The 23,496-nt window shown below is 45.4% G+C and overlaps 1 protein-coding gene across 6 annotated transcripts in view; it reads left to right on the top strand.

Moving 5' to 3' along the window:
- The window catches only part of C1H5orf63 (chromosome 1 C5orf63 homolog), a 233,268-nt gene that overhangs the window by 51,422 nt on the left and 158,350 nt on the right, over positions 1–23,496 (top strand). Inside the window, exon 1 of one of the 6 annotated variants that reach the window (XM_075835937.1) lies at positions 3,158–3,242. The exons of 2 other annotated variants lie outside the window; for them this stretch is intronic. Coding sequence is in view for 2 of the 4 variants with exons in the window: in XM_075835975.1 (XP_075692090.1) it covers positions 3,379–3,436 (58 nt within the window). In the remaining 2 variants the exon portion in view is untranslated. Of the gene's footprint in view, positions 1–3,157; positions 3,243–3,285; positions 3,437–3,503; positions 3,559–23,496 lie in introns of those variants that run through there. 3 more of the 6 variants (XM_075835975.1, XM_075835918.1, XM_075835965.1) reach the window with 3 other exon arrangements.

A 23,496-nucleotide genomic window follows, 5' to 3' on the forward strand; every position in this document is an offset into this window, starting at 1 on the left:
TAGAGAACGCCATACAGCCCCCCCTGTAGAGAACACCATACAGACCCCCCTGTAGGGAACGCCATACAGCCCCCCCCCTGTAGGGAACGCCATACAGCCCCCCTGTAGGGAACGCCATACATCCCCCTGTAGGGAACGCCATACAGAGTGCCCCCCTATAGATAACGCCATACAGCCCCCTCTGTAGATATCTACAAAGGAGGCTGTATGGCGTTATCTACAGGGGGATGTATGGCGCTATCTACAGGGAGGGTCTGTATGGCGTTATCTATAGGGGGGGCTGTGTGGAGTTATCTACAGGGGGGCTGTATGGCGCTATCTACAGGGGGATGTATGGCGCTATCTACAGAGGGGGCTGTATGGCGTTATTTACAGGGGGGGCTGTAAAAAAGGCACTATCTACAAGGGGGGGTTGTGTGACACCCTGGGGAGGGGGGGCCCCAGTCAAAAGTTTGCTATGGGGACCAGTCTTTCCTAGTTATGCCCCTGGGGGGCATTATCTATGGGTGGCTCTATGGGGAGCACTATCTACAGGAGGCACTATGGGGAGCTCTATCTACAGAGGCATGAGGGGGCCCGTGTCGCCCGCCGGCACGGGCCCCCACCATGGCCGGAGGCTCCGCTAGCAGCCGCTATGGCTGCTACAGCGGGACGCCATTGAACACTATGGCAGAGCAGGGAGGTATCTCCCCGCTCTGCCATTAAACAAAAGACATGTATCCCCTATCTACAGGGGGGGCTGTAAAAAAGGCACTGTCTACAAGGGGGGGGGGTTGTGTGACACCCAGGGGAGGGGGGGCCCCAGTCAAAAGTTTGCTATGGGGCCCAGTCTTTCCTAGTTACGCCCCTGGTTAAAGGGATAGACATCTGTGAGGCCCCTGTATCAGATGGCCTCGCTCCCGCAGAGAATAGCGCTGCCGAGTCGATTATGTCATACTCGCGATAGGTCATCTCAAAGGGCCGGTACGTCGCTATTGTAAACCAGATGTTTTTTTGTAAACATCCAATTCCTGTTGAGGACGCCTCCAGCATGGTGTTGCAAGGCCCCAGATGTGATGACATCTCCCGCAGAGAATAAGGCTACATTTACACGAGCGTATCAGATTCACGCGTGTGAAAAACGCTTGTGAATCTGGTCCGTTATGCATCAGTGTGCTTTGCGAGTGGCATGCGTTATTCACACACTCACAAAGCATATCTTTTTTTAAAATTATTATTTTCAATTGAATTCATGCTCAAACCATGCATCGCACACGGATGTGAAACCGTGTTTGGTGCGTGGTTTTCACGCACCCATTGACTTCAATGGGAGCGTTGGTGATTGATAACGCACCAATATAGGACATGCAGTGAGTTTCACGCAACGGACTCATGCTGAAACCTCCTGCATGGGTGAACGACCCCATTTAAATCAATGAGTCCGTGTGCTGCAAATTATTTCCATGCGCAGCACACGGACGTTATTCACGTTCGTCTGAATGAGCCCTAACACAATCTGGTAAATTATTGATCTAGAGATAGTAGTGGGCCCAGGAAATAACTTTTTCATTCTATGGCAAATTGATCTATGCCATTCAAGGGTGGTTTATGCCTTCCTCTAAATTAATTGGGGGTTGTAAGTAGGTTTTACTTAATTAACATAAAATTTCACTGAAGTAACACCTACTATATAACTATGTTTTCAAGCGTGCATAGACTGGACAACAGTGTAGTATGCACTATATTTCCCAACACGGCCCATTGATTGGGAAATGGGGAGCACACTAATTATACAAGCGTCTGGAAAATGTTGATACATCAATCACACTTGGTGAAACTTGAAATTTATTCCCCCTCCACTGACACATAAAATGGACTGCTAATTATCCAAAAATGTGTTGTCAATTATATGAACACTAAAACACAAAAACGATACAAACCCTTAAACAGAGATATGTGGAGGTACAAGTAAAATGTTGTAAAATGTACACTACTGCCGTGATATAAAACACATCCCAAATATTCCTAAAAAGCAGACATGTTCAGTAAGGCCACTTTCACACCTCATTAAATGACTATGCTATTCTATCCAGCAAAGAAACGTTATCCCTGGCATATGCCGCCTGACAGGCCAATACAACCCTCTTTTGGCCTCCATCAAACCTATGGGCACATTTGACATACTATATGTGTTGGGAGATTTCCCTATACATACGTCAAACGTAGAGGCCAAACGCAGTGTAAAAAGAGCCTATGACTGGTTTCTCAGGTTGCGGTCAAAAAGCGTTTATTGCTGCAAACCACAACAAAACCGGCCCATTTTACTGTGGTTTTAGCAAAAAGGTTCATGGCAAAGAAATACATTTTCTACATTACTTGTGAACCCAGCCTGAGAGTCTCATACTAATTGATGTTTAGCCTAGGGCTTTTTGCAGCGCGACTTTCCAATTTAAAGAGACTCTGTCACTACTTTATTAATTCCCTATCTCCTAACTAATCTAATAGGCGCTTTGCTGCTGATCACTAATGTGTCATTTTTTTTCCAAAAACGTTTATTATTTAGAAAGTGATGAGCATTTTTCTAAATATGATAATGTGGCTCTAATCGCCAAATACGAGGGGACAATTTTCACTCTGGGCGGTGTAATGTTTTCTATATGACGTTGTCCAATCAGCATACAGCTTCTCCCCCATCTCTGCCCAGCAACACAGCGTGATCATATAGTATACAGCTTCCATTCCCGACTGTGTGTTCAAATGTTAGGCCATGTTCACAAAGCTTATTTACTGGCGTATTTTTGAACGTAAAACGGTCGCATTACGCTCCAAAATATACCCTGAAAACGTCTGCAAAAATCTTCCCATTGATTACACTGATAGTTTTAAGCCGCTATTTAAAAAAAAGATGCGTAAAATATGCATCATAATAAAGGAATGACATGTCACTTTTTACGTTGTTTTTAAGCAGATTTTTAACATTTTCAATGGAGAATGCCAAAAACGCTTTAAAAAAACATTTTGCATGTTTTTTTAGAGGATTTCTCTTAAAATCAGCCTCGTAATTTTCAGCCTGCATATATATATGCTGTGTGAACATGGCCTTAAAATGTTTCATGTACAGGCCCTTAGTCAAATCTTGACGGCATATGCAGCAAATCCTTTCCCCGCTAGAGGGCAGTGTCGTCTTAGCTCTGGAAGCAGGAAGTAGACCGGCTGCTGCTCTCTGTGTCCGGGGCTGAGTGACCTTCCGTGTCAGAGACAGGGTGGGTGAAACGCTCGTGGTGCCGGTTTACGTCCGGATATTGTCATGTGACTGCTTTTCTATGTATATGTGGGGATTATAGCTGCATGGACACAGTGCATTTATGAAAACGAATGTCAGGGGCTTGAAATGTTACTATGGTGACAATAGTATTGATAAGGTCGGTGGGTTGGGGGACGTTACCCCTTTTTTCAGGTGAGGACTGGCACAGGGAGGATGTGTTCTCCTGCACCGTTGCAAATGTGATGACTTGTATAGCATGAGCCTGGTTACAGCTATGGAGTATTTCCCATCCGTCGTGGATAGGGGCTAGATAAGTAATTGTTGTTATTTTTCTATTAGGTACATACAAATGGGGGCATTATACTGGGTATGGGAGGGGGGCTCATATGGTAGCTGCTGAGAGGGCATTATACTGTATGGGGGGCATTATATTGTATGTGGCAGCTATGGAGGGCATTATACTGTATGGGGGGCATTATACTGTATGTGGCAGCTATGGGGGCATTATACTGTATGGGGCAGCTGAGGGGGGCATTATACTGTATGGGGCATTTATGGGGGGCATTATACTGTATGGGGCAGCTGAGGGGGTATTATACTGTATGGGAACGGCTATCGGGGGCATTATACTGTAGGGGGCATTATACTTTATGGAGCAGCTAGGGGGGCATTATACTGTATGGGGGGCATTATACTGTATGTGGCAGCTATGGGGGCATTATACTGTATGGGGCATTTATGGGGGGCATTATACTGTATGGGGCAGCTGAGGGGGTATTATACTGTATGGGAACGGCTATCGGGGGCATTATACTGTAGGGGGCATTATACTTTATGGAGCAGCTAGGGGGGCATTATACTGTATGGGGCATTATAGTGTATTGGGCAGCTATGGGGGGCATTATACTGTATGGGGACATTATTCTGTATGGCAGCTATGGGTGGCAATATAGTGTGGAGGCAGCTATAGGGGCATTATACTGTGGGGGCAACTATGGGGGACATAATGTGTGGGGGCAACTATGGGGGACATAATGTGGGGTGGGGCCGCTATGGGGAGCATTATACTGTGGGGTCAGCTATGGGGGGCATTATACTGTGTGGGAGCAGCTATGGGGGGGCATTATACTGTGGTGGTCTGCTATGGTGGGGGCATTATACTGTGTGGGTGCAGCTATGGGGGGAATTATACAGTGGGGGCATTCATGGGGTCTGTCTGGCAAGGCAGCTGGGTATAGGCATGCGCAGGAGTCTGGTGGTGTTGGGGAGGGCTAGGGGGGCCCAAGTTGAATTCTTGCACCAGGGCCCATGAGCCGTTGGCTATGCCCCTGGTCCCAGGCAGAGTGCTAGTAGCGCTCTGCCTGAGACTTTGGCTCTGGGGTTGCCCCTGACATCACTATCCATATATGGACAGTGACATCAGGGGCTTCTCCTGAAGCGGAATCCCCAGCCAGAGCGTCGGCATTGCTCTGGCTGGGGATTCCGCTCATAGAGGGAAGCCCAAAGGTGCTACCTACAGGGAGGGTGGCTGTGCGGCACTACCTGGGAGGAGGGTGGCTGTGTGGCACTACCTGGGAGGAGGGTGGCTGTGTGGCACTACCTGGGAGGAGGGTGGCTGTGTGGCACTACCTGGGAGGAGGGTGGCTGTGTGGCACTACCTGGGAGGAGGGTGGCTGTGTGGCACTACCTGGGAGGAGGGTGGCTGTGTGGCACTACCTGGGAGGAGGGGGCTGTGCGGCACTACCTGGGAGGAGGGGGCTGTGCGGCGCTACCTGGGAGGAGGGGGCTGTGCGGAACTACCTGAGTGGAGGGGGCTGTGTGGCACCATCTACAGAGGGCACTAAATTTATGGGCGCACAAACTGGGGGCCTAACATCTATATGGGGGCACAAAGTGAAGTTTTCTGCCATTTTACTGCCGTCGTGAGTTCCCCCGCAAAGGGGCCTACTAAGTCTGTGTCGCCCAAGGGCCCAAATAAACCTGGAGCCGGACCTGCCTATACTATTGCTCAGTACCAATGCAGCATTGATTTCTTTGGACGCACATTTCGATAGGTGCAGGGGAAAAAAAAAAGTTCAAAAGTAACAGCAAAAACTGCCTGATAATGCATGTTAAATTGCGGCATAAAAAATAAAGTCTAGTAAATTTATTTTAGAAATGTTTCTATGGAAGTTGCCGCACACCAGAGTGTGATGAATTTTTTTTTTTATGTTCATGAAAACGGTGACAGGCAGGTCACGATGCATTTATATATATATAAAAAATAAAAATGTGCCTCGTCTTTCTAGGAGAGCGCATCGCAGTGTCTTCACACTCTCTAAAGACATGTATATTTCTGGTGAGGAGGACGGATTGCCATAATGTAACCGTAGCCTCATCCGCTCCTTCCTACACTGATCGTGCAGGAACTAGTATTCCTTGAGGGGGGGGGGGGGGGGTAAAGCTTGTCTTGACACTAAGGCCACTTTCACACAATGCAGATCAGTATTTTTACGCCAAAACCAGAGGTGCATCGAAAGAAAGGAGGAGTGTACCCAGCCACGTAGCAGATTTCACCCCTTCTACATTAAAAAGGGTGAAATCCGCATTGAACATCCAGAACAGAATGACCTTGCTACACATGTGAAAAATCGCATCATGGTTTATTTTCCATGCTGAAAATGTTTAGCACCATGTGGATGAGATTTTCTAAAATCTGCAAATCCAGACAAAAAATCTGCGACCGATCCATTACGTGCGTGGGTATTGTAAGGCCCCCTGCTCACACCACTGAAATACTGCGGATTCGAAAATCTGCAGTGGATGACAGTACCAGCCAAATCTCATTTCATGCTGCTGAACGTTTTCTACAGGGAAACCAGAGCATGCTGCGGATTTTCAATTCTGCAGTTTGCTCATTCTGTTGCAGATGTCAGGGTATGTGCACACGAGGGCATTACGTCCGTAATTGACGGACGTATTTCGGCCGCAAGTACCGTACCGAACACAGTGCAGGGAGCCGGGCTCCTAGCATCATACTTATGTACGATGCTAGGAGTCCCTGCCTCGCTGCAGGATAACTGTCCCGTACTGTAATCATGTTTTCAGTACGGGACAGTTGTCCTGCAGCGAGGCAGGGACTCCTAGCGTCGTACCTAACTATGATGCTAGGAGCCCGGCTCCCTGCACTGTGTTCGGTCCGGGACTTGCGGCCGAAATACGTCCGTCAATAAGGACGTAATGCCCTCGTTTGCACATACCCTCACAGCGTATTTCAACCTTTTCAATGTAGAAGGGGTAAAATCTGTGGTAATTCCGGAGCAAGATCCCACATGCGAATTTTGCTATGGATTTGCTGTGGGAAAATTTGCAACAAATCCGTCATTTGCGTGGGTACCCTAAGGCCAAATGCACACAATGGGTGTCACGTGTGGTTTTGCTGCTCGTAGTTTCACGTGGCAAATCCACAGCGCAATACAGTAACGGCAAAGTAAATGAGATTTAAAAGCGAACTCCTCTCTAGTCGCTGATTTTTTTTTCATGTAAACCGACCTGCGGTTCGTATTTTAAAATCCGCAGAATGTTAATTTATCTTGTGTTTCCGCTTGCAAATCTGACTAGTTTTAAATAAAAAAAGAACCTATTGCCGCATCAAAATGCAAAAAGTCATAAAAAAAAGCCCTATTCGGCGTTTGCCTGAGGTTTTGATGCAGTTTTTCTGCACCAAATTACGTAACATGTAGCCTAAATTTTTCCAAATACGTTTTCTGTGTTTAGGTCCCATAGAAAATGCTGACCAAATCTGCACTTAGGCCTCATGCACACGACCGTGTTAGTATTCCCTGCCCGTGATTGCGGGGATGGCCGCGGACAGCCACCCGCATATTTAGCCCATACAAAGTATCGGAGCACGGTCCGTAAAAAGCGAAAGATAGAACATGTCCTATCTTTTGCGGCGGCTTTCTACGGCCCGCACACCTTCCCATAAATACGGGAAGATGTCCGTGGTCAATAGAAGCAAATGGGTCCGTAATTGCGGTGTACAATTACAGACTATTTTTGTCATGTGCGTGGGGCCTAAGTAAAAGTGTACTTAACCCCTTAATGACCGGGCCATTTTGCACGTTAATGACCAAGGATTATTTTTTGTTTTTTCACGGTCGCATTCCAAGAGTCGTAACTTTTTTTTATTCCGTCGACATAGCCGTATAAGGGCTTGTTTTTTGCGGGACGAGTTGTATTTTGTAATTGCACCATTTTTAGATGCTTATAACATATTGATTAACTTTTATTAACTTTATTTTAGGAGAGAATTGAAAATAAGCAGCTATTCCAGCATTAATTTTCACGTTATAAATTTACGCCGTTTACTATGCAGCGTAAATAACATGTTCACTTTATTCTATGGGTCGGCACGATTACGGGGATACCAAATATGTAAAGGTTTTATATGTTTTTCCTACGTTTGCACAATAAAAAGCCTTTTAGAAAAAAATTACTTGTTTTTCCATCGCCACATTCCAAGAGCCGTCATTTTTTTATTTTTCCGTCGATGTGGCCGTATGTGGGCTTGATTTTTGCGGGACAATGTGTAGTTTTCATTAGTACTATTTTGGGGTACATAGGACTTATAGATTAACTTTTATTTTATTTTTTATGGGGGGAATGGGAGAAAAGAAAGAATTTTGCCGTCGTTTTTTGCGGTTTTTTTGGACGCCGTTCATCCGGCGGTTTAATTAATGTGTTCATTTTATTGGTCAAGTTGTTACAATCGCGGGGATACCATATATGTGTATGTGTGATTTGTTTTGACACTTTTACTGAATAAAACCACTTTTTGGGCAAAAAAAGTAGTTTTATTTGATTTTGACTGTAATTATTATTATTTTTTTTCAACAAACTTTATTTAACTGATTGACATTTTTTTTTTAGTCCCACCAGGGGACTTCACTATGCGATGTGCTGATCGCATATATAATGCTTTGGTATACTTAGTATACCAAAGCATTATTGCCTGTCAGTGTAAAACTGACAGGCAATCTGTTAGGTCATGCCTCCGGCATCGCCTAACAGGCAGTTGCGGAAGACAGACCTGGGGGTCTTTGTTAGACCCCCGGCTGTCATGGAAACCCGACGGCGACCCGCGATTTGTTTGCGGGGGCGCCGATCGGGTGACAGAGGGAGCTCCCTCCCTCTGTCAAACACATTAGATGCCACTGTCACTATTGACAGCGGCATTTAATGGGTTAAACTGCCGGAATCGGAGCGCGCTTCGATTCCGGCAGTTGCAGCAGGAGCCAGGCTGTGTATAACAGCCGTGCTCCTGCCGCTGATCGCGTGGGTACAGTGACAGTACCCGCGCCATCACAGGACGGATATATCCGTCCTCCTGCGCGAACTAGCAGCTGCTGAGGACGGATATATCCGTCCTTCGGCGTTAAGGAGTTAAACAAAGTGTTGGGTCTATTGAAAAACACACCAATCATCCTAAGGCCTTATTCACACGAACATGTTATACGTCCGTGTGATGGCTGTTAAAACAACGGCCGTCACACAGACCTAAATAATTCAATGGGGCCGTTAACACGGCCGTTGTTTCAATAGACCGTGTGAAGGGTCCGTGAGAAAATACGACATGTCCTATTTTTTTGCACTTCACACGTCCCTCTATAGACTCTAGTCTATGGGGGATGCGTGATAACTGCCGTTTTTCACGTCCGAAATGTGCAACGCTCGTGTGAATCTAGCCTAATGCTTTCAGACAAGCGTAATACGGGCGCAATGTTGCTACCATTCCCATCACGCATCTCTGCATTTCTTTAGCAACTGATGCATGAAACACGAACAGCACACGGATGTCGTTCGTGTGCTGTCCATGTGTTTCACGCACCCATAGACTTCAATGGGTGAGAAGGTCCGCAAAACGGACCAAAATAGGACATGCACGCAATGGACACTCGCTGCCTGAAAAATCACACGTGTCTGAATAGCCCTATAGACTTGCATGGGTCCACGTTGCTGTCAGTTATTTCAACGGACGGCACACGGTCGAGGAACACGCTCGTCTGAATGAGCCCTTAGTTGCAGTGCACGATGCTTATCATAACGTGAATAAATTATAAAGTGGGATATCTGTAGCAGACGCTGCAATGTTTTCATAAGTAGACGCTTTTGATATGTGGCAACACATTAATTAACACTAATAGAATGTTTTGCTTTTGAGACAAGATTGGCAGGTTACTTTTCCAGAAAAGACTGTGTTAAAGGATTTTTATTCTTTTATAGTTGCACCATAACGTAAGCTGATTAATCATCCTTTTGCGGGGCAGTATTTGTATTTATTTTTTTCTAGGATTTTCTAAACAGGAGAAAAGTGCTGTAGGATTATAATATTTATATTGTATTCTAGCTTTTACATACCTGTAAAAAAAGACTAGCAGCAAAAATAAAACAGGAGTCCGTGCCATAGCCTGGCGCACAGATAGTCCTTCGTATGAAAGCTCCACAATCATCCCCAGGACATCTATATCTGCCGGGATTTGTGCGCAGCTGGACTATTCCTCCACCACATCTACTTTAGAGGTAATCACAGTGAGGGTACAGACATGTAGCTGTCTGGCCGAGGTGCAGATGTGATGCGGCTGAAAACCACTTCAATATGCGGTTTTAGGGTATATTCACACAGTGCCGTTTTTTGGTCCAATTTATGAAGCCACAACTGGGGGCGGATTTAAAGAAAGCAAACTAGAATCTTTCCCATTTACTTTCCCTCCCTTTTCGATTCACTCCTAAAAGTGGCTTTAAAAACCGCGTAAGTAAACTGTACCAACTCCCACTGTGTGAATAAGGCCTCACTCAAATTAGCACGGTATTCAAATGATTATGCGCGTGTGTTTTTTTGTAGGTAAAACTGGTGTTTTATCGTTCGCGCTCAGTAAATGTACTGACCTGAATAAACACAGCGCCGTTTAATCCCAGCACGTGTTTGAGCTGTGATACCTGCTGTTTCCGACAGCAGGCGATCACAGCTCAATACCCCATGACCAATTGCGGTGGTCCTGCCCCGGCGATCGCTGCTATTGGTTAGTCAGTGACTACTAACCAATAGCAGCGATCGTATACATCATTTCCTGCCCCAGACCTCACATCCTCCCGCACCCGCCCTCAACTTCTCTGTTGGTGTTAGGGTGTGTTCACATGTAGTGACCAAAAACGTCTGAAAATACGGAGCTGTTTTCAGGCGAAAACAGCTCCCAATTTTCAGACGTTTTTGTAGCAACTCACGTTTTTCGCAGCGTTTTTTACGGCCGTTTTTGGAGCTGTTTTTCAATGGAGTCAATGAAAAACGCCTCCAGAAACGTCCCAAGAAGTGTCCTGCACTTCTTTTGACGATCCGTCATTTTATGCGCCGTGTTTTGACAGTGACGCGTAAAATAAAGGCTCGTGGGAACAGAACATCGTAATTCCCATTGAAAGCAATGGGCAGATGTTTGTAGGCGTCTTTTTCAGGCGTAATTCGAGGCGTAAAACGCCCGATTTATGTCTGAAAATAGGCCGTGTGAACATACCCTTAGAGAGTAGTTCAGAGCGGTTGTGTAAGGAGAACTGTGCTGCAAAAACTTTAAAAAAGTTACTTTTTTGTTCTTCCCACCTCCTCCATCCACTTCCCACTTCTGTCCTCCTCGTATCCCCTTGTTAGCCCCGTTTCGGGTCAGTGATCTCCTATCACTGACCAGTTCTTAGTCTTCAGGGCCACATTTCTTGGTCCCTGTGGATTATTATTTTTTTCTTTTCTTTTCTTTATAAAATAGAAAAAACTAAAAAAATGTATTAAAATTAAAAAAAAAGTTACTTTTAGAAGGTTATCATCTAGCTAGTTTAGTATTAGGGTTAGTTAGTGTCAGGGAACCGTCAAAAAGCGTAGTTCGGTTTAGTATCATGGAATTTAGCGTCAGGAATCCGTCACCGTATTTAGTTTTAGCGTTCGGGATCCATCACTGTAGTTAGGTTTAGTGTCAGGGAAGCTTGGAATAATCTAGTTAGGTTTAGTGTCGGGGAATCGTCACCGTAGTTAGGCTTAGCGTTAGGAAAGTTAAAACAAAAAAATCTAGTTGGGTTTAGTGTTAGGAACCCTCGCCCCAGTTAGTTTTAGTGTAGGGAAGTCTACTCATTCTATAAAAAAAAAAAAAAAAAGTTTTGGGTAGCATCCTATTGCTTTTAGTTAGGCAATTAATACACATGTCTTAGCACACAATTTACGCGTGTCACACATAAATAATAAAAGATGTCCCAAAGGTAATTTGCTGCTGAAGAGGCCTATGCATTTCTTGCCTCCTCCACAGACTCGTCGAATAGTGAGTCCTAGGAGACGTCCCAGGACCACCACCACAGTTGAAACCCCATGAGAGAAGTGACCCACGTCGCAGTGGAAACCCCTGAGCGAAGTGACCCCATATGGACCCCCACACCAGACATTGAGCCCCAAATCCACGAGTATATGGGCAGTCCGGGGATCAAATTTAACACGGCAGGGCTCAGTGAGATGGACTTTTTCAAGTTCTTTTTCACTGATGACTTTATAGAGCTTATGGTCTCCCAGACAAATTTATATGCCCAACAATATATTACTAAGAACCCCAAATCATTTTATGCCCAATCCCACAGGTGGACCCCTGTAGACGCATCAGAGTTGGGGGAAGTACTGGGGACTTCACTTGAACATGGGGCTTCTGAAAAAGCCGTCCATTAGGACCTACTGGAACACAGAACTCTTATACCACATCCCAATGTACTGCATGGCCGTGTCCAGGATGCGTTATGAGGCAATACTTTGCTTCTTACATTATACTGATAATGAGCAGTGCCCACCCCGAAATAACCCCAGTTTTGTCCGTTTGCATAAACTGAGACCCCTATTAGACCATTTCAGTGACCTGTTTGCCCAAGCATACAACCCTGAGAAGTGTATTTCTATTGATGAGTCCCTGGTACATTTTAAAGGGGGGCTTCAATTCTGCCAGTACCTGTCGAGTAAGAGGGCAAGGTATGGCGTGAATATGTATAAGCTGTGCGAGAGTGCATCAGGGTATACATACAGATTTAGGATCTATGAAGGGAAGGACACCAGTATTCAGCCCCCAGAATGCCCCCCCCCCCCCCCTTACTGGGAGTTAATGCAAAAATTGTGTGGGATTTGGTGCACTCACTGCTGTTCCAGGGTTACCACCTCTACCTCAATAATTTATATACCAGCGTCCCACTCTTTGAGTGCCTCGCTTCCAGTCCTGTGGCATGCGGCACTGCTAGAAGAAACCTGAGACTCTGCAGGGCAAACAAGAAGGGGTGAGAGCAGGTCACAATCTAGCAGCAACATATTGTGTGTCAAGTACAAGACGAGAGATGCCACACCAGTACCCATTTACCTGTACGAGGTACCAGTACAGAGACCCCCAAATCAGACTGCATCCTGGGTTATAATAGGTACATGGGAGGGGTGGACTTGTCAGATCAAGTCCTGAAGCCCTACAGTGCCATGAGGAAATCGTGGGCGTGCTATAGGAAGCTGGCCGTGCACATCATACAGATGCCATTGTACAGTGCGTACGTGCTACGTCGATGTGCAGGCCAGAGGGGAACTTTCCTGGAATTTCAAGAGGAAAAAACCTAATCTTTAGGGACCCGGAAGGGGGGGCACTCAGTACTTCTGAAAGCGAGGCCACACGCATCGTAGCAGGGCAACACTTTCCAGGAGAAGTTCCCCAAACTGCCAAGAAGAGAAAAAGTCAAAAGAGGTGCAAAGTCTGCTATAAGAGGGGGATAAGAATGGACACAATATATCAATGTGACATGAGACCGAAAAGCCAAGGCTCTGTATAAAAGAGTGTTTTAAAATTTATCATACATCCCTTCATTTTTAATTTACCCCAGTTTTATTTACCCTGATGCACTCCGCACAGTTTATCCCTCTCATCTTTCCATTCTAAGCCCTGCCATGTGCCCAGACAGCAGAGAACAGCTACATGTAGAGTATTGCCGTACCCTGGAGGACCCACTTTACAACTTATGGGGTGGTGTTCTCTGGTGGCACATGCTGGTCACAAAATATTGGACACTGAAATGGCATATTTATATATATATATATATATATAAAATTGCAAATTTCACTCTGCGCCATCTGCTGCACATTACCTTTTAGACTATACCTGTGGGGTCAAAATGCTCACTACACCTCTAGATGAATGCCTTAAGGGGTGTAGTTTTTAAAATGGGGTCACTTTTTGGGGGTTTCAACTGTACTGGTACCTCAGGGGCTTCTACATTCATGACTTCGCACCAGAAAAGCTCCAGTAGGCCTAATAGTGGTCCTTTCCTTCTAAGCCCTGCCGTGTGCCCAGGCAGCAGATAACAGCCACATGTAGGGTATTGCCATACCCAGGAGAATCCACATCACAATTTATGGGGTGTATATTTCTGGTGGCACATGCTGGGCACAATATATCGAACACAAATGGCATATATATATATAGAAAATTGCAAATCTCACTGCACCAGCTGCTGCGCATTACCTTTTAGACAATACCTATGGGGTCAAAATGCTCACTACACCTCTAGATGAATGCCTTAAGGGGTGTCGTTTTTAAAATGGTGTCACTTCTAGGCATTCAACTGTACTGGTACCTCAGGGGCTTCTGCATACATGACGTAGCAGAACAACACCAGTAGGCCAAATGGTGGTCCTTCCATTCCGAGCCCTCCCATTGACGCAAATGGCAGTTTATCACCACAAATGTGGTATTGCCGAAATTTGGCAACAAAATGGAATATTTTGTTCTTTGTGAAAATAAGAAATTTTCAGCAAAAACTACATATAATTGGAAAAAATTTAATTTTTTTTCAAATTCACAGTCAAATTGAAATAAGTTCTGTGAAAAAACTGTGGGGTCAAAATGGTCACAACACCCATAAATAAATTCCTTGAGGGGTGTAGTTTCCAAAATGGGGTCACTTCTGGTGGGTTTCCATTTCTTTGATACTGTCATGAAGCGGGTTAGTGGACCCACTAGGCCATACCGCCGTAGCAGGGAGGCAGCTGGCCAAACAACCGGAAACCCCAGCAATACAATGTCCTGCACAAGGGTACCTGGATAGTCCAGACGGTGGCCGCAGCTCTGGCACTGATGGAGATGGTTGCAACAGATAACGCCAAACGTGGCGGATGACACAGGTTGCGCCAGACGTGGCGGATTCCTCCAGACGTGGCGGATTCCTCCGGACGTGGCGGATGACACAGGACATGGCGGATTCCTCTGGACGTGGCAGATGACACAGGACGTGGCACGACTTGATACTATAGGCAGAGCACGGGAAACAGGAACAGGGAACAAGGCACGGGTAACAACTGAAACGGGAAACACTAAGGGACCATTTGCAAGACAGACTGGGAAAACGAACAACGCTCAGGCAAGGATCAGAAGGCCTGGGGCCTTCTTATAGACCAGGAAATCGTGGCAGTTGATGAGAACGATCTCCATGGTGTCCTACGGGACACAGCAGACCGGAGCGGAAGTGAGCGCTGGCGTCTCCTGGGAAGGAGATGGGGACCAGCACTCACGAATCCATGGCTGCGGGCGTCGGTTGGTATGTAAACCCTATGGCCATGGACGCTACAGATACTTCTAGGGCGCTGCAAATGCGACATGGCACCCAAAAACCAATCCAGCAAAATCTGGACTGCAAAGAACACATAGCGCTCTTTCCCTTCCGAGCCCACCCATGGACCCAAACGGCAGTTTATCACCACAAATGGGGTATTGCCGCACTCAGGAGAATTTGGACAACAAAACGGAGTATCTTATTCCTTGTGAAAATAAGACATTTTCGGCAAAAACGACATATTATTGTAAAAAAAAATATTTTTTTTCAAATTCACATCCCGATCAAATAATTTCTGTGAAAAAACTGGGAAAAATGGTCACAACACTCATAAATAAATTGTTTGAGAGGTGTAGTTTCCAAAATGGGTTATTTTTTATTTTTTTATATTCTAATTAAAAAAAGTGGCCCCAAAACACACTAGGTGCTCCTTTGCTTCTGCGGCATGTGTTTTAGTCCAGTAGCACACAAGAGCCACATGTGGGGCATTTCTAAAAACTGCAGAATCTGGGCAATACATATTTATTTGTGTTTCTCTGGTAAAACCTTCTGTGTTACAGTAAAAGATGGATTAAAAATAAATTTCTGCAAGAATAATGAAATTTGCAAATTTTACCTCCACTTTGCTTTAATTCCTGTGAAATGCCTAAAGGGTTAAGAAACTTTCTAAATTATGTTTTGAATACTTTGAGTGGTCTAGTTTTTAAAATGGGGTGTTTTATGGGGGTTTCTAACACATAGGCCTCTCAAAGCCACTTCTGAACTGGTACCTAAAAAAAAAAGTATTTTGAAATTTTCTTAAAAATATAAGAAATTGCTGTTTATGCTCTGAGCCTTGTAACGTCTTAGAAAAATAAAAGAATTTTCAAAAAACAATGCAAACATAAAGTAGACATATGGGAAATGTTAATTAGTAACTATTTTGTGTGGTATAATCATCTGCCCTACAAGCAGATACGTTTAAATTCAGAGAAATGCTAATTTTTCCAAAATGTTGCTATTTTTCACAAATAAACACTGAATATATCGACAAAATTTTACCACCAACATACAGCCCAATGTGTCACAAGAAAACAGTCTCAGAACCGCTTGGATTAATAAAGTCACTCCAGAGTTATTACCATATAAAGTGACACATATCAGATTAGAAAAATGGGCTCTGAGCCTTAAGGCCCAAACTAGGCTACGTCATTACTTTAACCTCTTGCCGCGCTGTTCCGCAATAGTACGTCCTGCAGAGGGGTTAGTTCCCGCATCCAGACATACTATTGCGGAGTAGTTCCCGGAGCACACTGTCTTAACGAACAGTGTCCGGGAATCGGGAGGTCAGCTGTCCCTGACAGCTGACACTCCAGCCTTGCCGGTCAGCGGACCATCGCCGCTGATTTCGGCAATTAACCCCATAAATGCAGCGACGGATTGCCGTTGCCGCATTTAAGTGGTTTGAAGCACATCGGCAGCCCCCACGAAGTGATCGTGGGGGCTACCGATGCTTGTCGTGGCAATCGGAGGTCAGACAATTACCTCCGGGTTGCCATGTACGGAAGCCTCGGAGGAGCAGCCTCCTGCCGATCCTCCGAGACTTCCTGTCAGTGTGACTGTCACGTCACAATGACAGTTGGAGTGCATTACACTATGTGTGTAGTGTAATGTACTCCAGCAGCGATCAGAGCTGCAAGTCTAAGTGTCCCCTAGTGGGACAAGTAAAAAAAGATAATAAAAAAGTTTTAAAAAAGTGAAAAAATATAACTTATATAAACAAACACTGCATTTTTTTCCTATAATAAGACTTTTATTATAGGAAAAAAATGAACACGTCAAAAAAAAGTACACATAGGCACTGAAGTGTGTCATTCGAGGGGTACTGATACAAAATGGGGCACGATTGAAGCGCGAAAAGGGGTTTGCTATTGCACGTCTCCTGATTCAGATACGGGATCTGGAATCCTGTCATAAACAGGTTCCATCCTCACAGATTTTTGCGAAGCTCACTACAGCGAGAGAATCCTTGCGTTCTTTGATAGACCAGTCACACGCTCGGTTCAGGGATCGGATGCGCAAGCACTCCTACGAACATGCGGATAAATGCGGTAGGTCTCTGGCACGGATGCTGCATCCCCGTACACAAGCGTCATATATCCCTAAAGTTTCATCTCCCTCGGGCGGTGAGGTTCATGACCCGGTTGGTATTACTGACTGCTTTAAACACTATTACTCGGCGCTATACAATATTAAAGGCCAATTTCATGATATGCAGGCAGAGGCGTTACGGGATTAAATCGACCGTTATGTTCATGATACTGCGTTACCGACCTTGGAGGAGGGGGTGGCTTTGGAGCTTGAGGAGGATTTTTTGGGAAGCCGAAGTAGAGCGTGCTATTGGAGACTCACCCTTGGGCAAGAACCCGGGGCCCGATGGGTTTAATAACAAATTTTATAAGGCATTTAAAGATCAATTGGCTCCTTTTCTGACGAAAGTTTTTAATTCGGTGTCCTCCTCGTGTCCCTTTGCGCCTCAATCCCTCGAGGCTCATATAACTCTCCTACCAAAACCAGGCAAGGATCCAACGGTGTGCGCAAACTTCAGGCCCATATCGCTAATCAATGTAGATGTGAAGCTTTTCGCGAAGTTGCTTGCCTCTCGTTTATCGCCATTACTGCCTGGCTTGATCGTGGATGATCAGGTGGGGTTTGTATGTGGTCGGGAAGCGCGGGATAACACTAACAAAACCCTCCTTTTGACGTCATACTGCCAAACCCGTAAGATACCGATGTGCTTACTCTCGATAGATGCCGAAAAGGCTTTTGATAGAGTGCACTGGGTGTTCCTCCGCAGTGTCCTGACGCAGGTTGGCCTAGGCAACACCACGGTGGATAGGATAATGGCCTTGTACCAAAGGCCTACTGCTCGAGTTCGTGTCAACGGACTATTATCTGATCCTCTGTCTATTGCTAATGGCACGAGACAGGGGTGCCCACTTTCGCCTCTTTTGTATGTTCTGGTCATGGAACACCTGCCCGTGGCACTGCGGAACAACCCTAATATTAATGGTATACGCGTTGGCTCACAGCATCATAAATTGGCGTTATACGCAGGTGACCTCCTTGTATACATCACAACTCCCATGATTTCTTTGCCATCTTTGACGGAGGAGTTTGAGTGCTTTGGTCATTTAAGTAATTTTAAAGTCAATTACTTTAAATCGGAGGCCTTGAATATCTCTTTGGATCACTCTCTAGCTCCCCATCTCGCTCAGGTTTTTCCGTTCAGGTGGCAACCTACATCTTTAAAATACCTAGGGGTACATGTCCCCACGCAACAGTTGGATTTGTATGCTCTTATACGCCCATTCTACAGCGTACCATGAAGGACTTGGTGGAATACGGCGGGAACCGCATGTCGTGGTTTGGGCGTATCAATGCGGTTAAAATGGATATCTTGCCCAAATTTCTATATGTCTTCCAGACCGTCCCTATTGCCGTACCATCCAGTTTTTTTTCCAGGTTTTACATAGGGCCATAACCAAGTTTGTGTGGGGCTCCTCTAAGCCTCGTATCCGGTTTGCTGTCCTTAGCCGGCCAAAAGTAGACGGGGGCGCGGGTCTCCCAGACTTTAAACGATACCATCAAGCAGCGATAATTATGAGAGTAGTGGATTGGTTCCGTTCGGAAACAGGTAAGCAATAGGTGCGCATTGAAAAGGCTATGTCTCCTCTTGCATTATCCTCTCTGCCGTGGCTGTCAGTCCTTCAGAGACAAACTCTCTCTCTACCTTTCCTCACACGTCAATTTCTCATGGTATGGGAACGGATCGTGGGTACTACGGGCCTTGTTCATCGCCCGGGTCCCTTGACTCCTCTATTTGATAATCCTTCTTTCCCTCCGGCGGAGGGTGTTGATACATTCCTCTGTTGGGAGAGAGGAAATGGTGGATGTTTGTCTGAGACCCTTACTCCAGACGGTGCCATGTTGCCAATGACTGATGTATCTGCTGCCTGCCCGGGGAGGCGGTCAACTTGGTGGTCCTATTTGCAGTTGCGGTCCTATCTCTCTTCCATGGGTGACTGTCTGGTATTACTACAGGATAAGACTCCTCTGGAACTCTACTTGTCCTTGCCCACAGCCCCTTCTCATGTGTTGTCCCACCAACATGGGATCCTTCTGCCAAAATTTTCTTTTTCTCAATTATCCTTCACTGATTTGATGCGAACATGGTACAGTTATTGCCGATATATCTCTCTTATCACTCAATTCTGATAGGTGGGAGGCTACCTTCTACTGTTGTTCTTATACATGTGTGTATATATATATATATGCATACTGTTGTTATACTATGATACTTCATTTAAATGTATTGCACTGCGTGCAAATTTCTATTTTTTTTGCACAAACCGTGAAATGTTTATGTATTATTATATTTTCAAAATAAAAATCTTTGATAAAGAAAAAAATAGTACACATATCTGGTATCACCGCGTTGGTAACGACCCCAACTATAAAACTATAATGTTATTTTTCCCGCACGATGAACACGCCAAAAAAAATCAATAAAAAGACACCAGAATCGCTATTTTTTGGTCACCACCCCTCCCAAAATAGAGAATAAAAAGTGATCAAAAAGTCGCATGTACCCGAAAATAATACCGATAAAAACTACAACTCGTCCCGCAAAAAACAAGCCCTTACACCGCTTCTTTGACTGAAAAATAAAAAAGTTACGGCTCTCAGAATATGGTGACAGAAAATAAATTGTTTTATAAAAAAGAGATTTTATTGCGCAAACGCTGCAAAACAGAAAAAAAACCTATATACATATGGTATCGCCGTAATCGTACCGACCCGCAGAATAAAATATAATGGTCATTTATAGTGCACGGTGAACGCCGCAAAAAATAAACTAAAAAACATTGTCAGAATTGATGGTTTTTGGTCACCTTGCTTGCAAAAAATGTAATAAAAAGTGATCAAAAAAATCGCATGTACCCCAAAATAGTACCAATGAAAAGTACAGATTGTCCCGCAACAAATAAGCCCTCACGCAGCTCCGGTGGTGAAAAAATAAAGAAGTTCTGGCTCTCAGAATATGGCGATGCAAAATGTGCAGTGTTTTCTAAAAGCGGGTAACATCCTACACCATTTATCAGTGCGACACCGGCCACATATCTATGAATTATTATTTATTTACCGCATTTTTATACCCTCTTATTATGCCCTGATGTTCTCCGCACAGATTACATATGCCCCCACATTATAAACTGAAATACCACCAAAACCCCAAACAGAAAAACTACCAAGCAAAATCTGCGCTCCAAAAGCAAAATGGCGCTCCCTCCCTTCTGAGCCTTGCAGCGTCCCCAAACAGCAGTTTGTGCCCACATATATGGCATCGCCATACCCGGGAGAACCCGCTTAACGCTTTATGAGGTATTTGTCTTCAGTGGCACAAACTGGGCACAACATATTATGCACTAAAATGGCGCGTCAGTGCAAAATTGTAATATTCACACCATCCGCTGTGCATTAACCCCTTTGAGCACTATGACTTAATAGCACGTCATGGTGCGGGGGTGATGTATGGAGCGGGCTCACGTGCTGAGCCCGCTCCATACGCTGCGGGCGTCGGCAGTGCATTACAGCTGACACCCAGGACTAACGGACAGGAACAGCGATCGTGCGGTTACAGAAGCCTGTAAGAATAACAATATACTGCAATACATTAGTATCGCAGCATATTGTACCCGCGATCCAATGATCGCTGGTACAAGTCCCCTAAGGGGACTAATAAAATGTGTAGAAGAATTAAAGTTATTAGTAGTGAGAAAGAAAAAAAAGTTAAAAAATAAACCTTTTCCCATTTTTCTTCAAAAGTAATGTCAAAAAATTAACAGAATTGATATCGCTACGTCCGTAAAAGGCCGAACTATTAAAATATACCATTATTTAACTCGCACGGTGAACACCGTAAAAAACTTAAATAATTTAAACCGCCAAAATCGCTGTAGTTTTCGTTTTTACCGCACAGCGAAAGCTGTAAAAACGAAAACCCCAAATAATGGAATCAGATTTTTTTCCTATATTTTCCTATTTTTTTTTTCAGTTTCCCAGTACTTTTTATGGCATTTCAAATGGTATCAATAGAAACTACTATTCCTCCTGCAAGAAATAAGCCCTCACATCACTCTGACGGAAAAAGAAAAAAGTTATGGCTCTTGGAAGGCGGGCAGTGAAAAACTAAAATAAGAAAGCAAAAAATGGATCAGTCCTGAAAGGGTTAATTCATTTCTAATGAAAAAAATGTATGACCACATGTGGGGTATTTCCGTACCCGGGAGAAATAGCTTTACAAAAATTGGTTGGCATCTTTAGAGACATAGCAAATTCCACAGACATGATATTAGCAGATGAGCCCGAATCCACGAAGGCACTGCCAGTGGCAGACCGGCCAGCAAACGAGACCTGAAAGGGAAGCAAAATCTTATTGCGTTTAGTATTAACGGGAAATACCTGTGCGCCCAAGTGACCTCCCCGATGATCACTTAGGCGCGGAAGTTTTCCGGCTGCTTATTCTTGCGCCTGGGACAGGTTTTCAGTAGATGCTTGTCGTCCCCACAATAGAAGCAGAGACCATTCTTCCTGCGAAACTCTCTACGTTGTCGAGGGGACTTGGAGGGCCCGAGTTGCATAGGTACCTCCGAGTCCTCCGTGGAAGAGCGAGGAGACGGGACCTCGGGGGGAATCGCAGGGCAGTCAGAGGGGAAAACATTGAAACGTTCAAGCTGACGTTCCCTGAGACGTCGGTCAAGTCGTACTGCTAGGGCCATAACCTGGTCTAGGGAGTCAGAAGAGGGGTAGCTAACCAGCAGATCCTTCAGGGCGTCAGATAATCCTAACCTAAACTGGCACTTTAGGGCCGGGTCGTTCCACCGAGAAGCTACGCACCACTTTCTAAAATCAGCACAGTATTCCTCAACAGGTCTCCTACCCTGACGTAAGGTCACCAGCTGACTCTCGGCTAAGGCAGTCCTGTCAGTCTCGTCGTAAATGAGACCGAGGGCAGAGAAAAACCGATCAACGGAGGAAAGTTCAGGGGCGTCAGGAGCCAAGGAGAAGGCCCACTCTTGGGGCCCTTCCTGGAGTCGGGATATAATTATACCCACCCGCTGGTTCTCGGAACCTGAGGAGTGAGGTCTTAGGCGGAAATAAAGTCTGCAACTCTCCCGGAAGGAGAGAAAAGTCTTACGGTCCCCTGAGAACCGGTCAGGTAACTTGAGGTTGGGTTCTAAAGGTGAGGTGAGGGGTACTACAAAGGCAGCGTCAGACTGATTGACCCTCTGAGCCAGGGCCTGGACCTGTAGGGAGAGGCCCTGCATCTGCTGGGTCAGGGTCTCAAGGGGGTCCATTATAGCGTCAGCGTAGAAGAAATGGTAGACTAGGAAACGGCTTGTTATTATGTAATGGCAGGAAGGAGGTGAAGGGAACAAGTGAGCCCTAATCTACCCACCGCCCTGTCCCTGCCTACTTGCAACGACCCGCCCTAGGCGACGGGGTACAACTTGGCGGCGGTCCCTACGCTGTCTAAGTGCAAGGGAGTACAAACAGGGAACACGCAAGGGAATACAGTAGCCCACGGAACGCCGCGAGGAAACGGAGCGGTGAATGAGCCTGTCAGGATCAGGAAGTAGTGGAGTATACAAACGGGAGCACGGAGCAGAAGCAAGCCAGGGGCAGAGCAACGCAGGATAAACGGAACTGAAGCAAGGCAGAAGCACGCTGGAGCAAGGCAGCAGTGGGGCCAGGAATCCAAGAAGAATAACAAGCAAGGAGGAAGAGAAAAAGGCAGGTATAAATGGACAGGGGGCGGAGCTAACTCTGACTGACCAGGCCGCGATAGGCTCTCCCACTCCTGAGCCTGCCACCCTGATTGGTGGGAGCAGGTGTCAGTCTCAGAGGTCTGGCCTCAGGTGTCGACTGATTAATCCTGGGAGTATACCCAGACGTAGTGCCTGGCAGATCCTTTACAGCTGCAATGTATCCCACTGTATAGACATAAAGTGGGATTAGTGGCCCGAACCTCCTGAGCAGAGTGCTACCTGAAGCAATGTGAGCTTTGTGATGCCAGAGTTCTCAGCCGGAGAGTCAGAAGCGCTCTGGCTAGGGATTCCGATCCCGGAGAAGCACTGATGTCACTGTCAATATATGGACAGTGATGTCAGGAGCTTTGCAATTCCAGGGAGACTTTTTACAAGCGTTTTTCTTGCTAATTCAGCTTCATGCCTCTTTATAACATGTCTTCTATAATTGTTTGCCTTGAGACCTGGTTTATACTAAGCAATCTTTCTTGAGAAGAACAGATTTGTCAATAACCAGGCTTTTTGTGCCTTTATTCAAAGGGGAAAACCCCTGAGAAACAAACTTCCAATCTCATCTCCTTAACTGAAACCCCTTTTTGCCAATTAGCTCTTGGAGAAATCATTAATACAGAGGTTCACTTACTTTTCTCCCTGCCTTGTGAATGAATGTTTACTCAATGTGCTCAATAAATGACATGAACAGTACAACTATTTGTGTGTTATTAGGTTAGTTACATTGTGTTTGTCTATAATTGGGACTTCGATAAAAAT

The sequence above is a fragment of the Rhinoderma darwinii genome, chromosome 1, assembly GCF_050947455.1.
Source record: "Rhinoderma darwinii isolate aRhiDar2 chromosome 1, aRhiDar2.hap1, whole genome shotgun sequence".
NCBI lineage: Eukaryota > Metazoa > Chordata > Amphibia > Anura > Rhinodermatidae > Rhinoderma > Rhinoderma darwinii.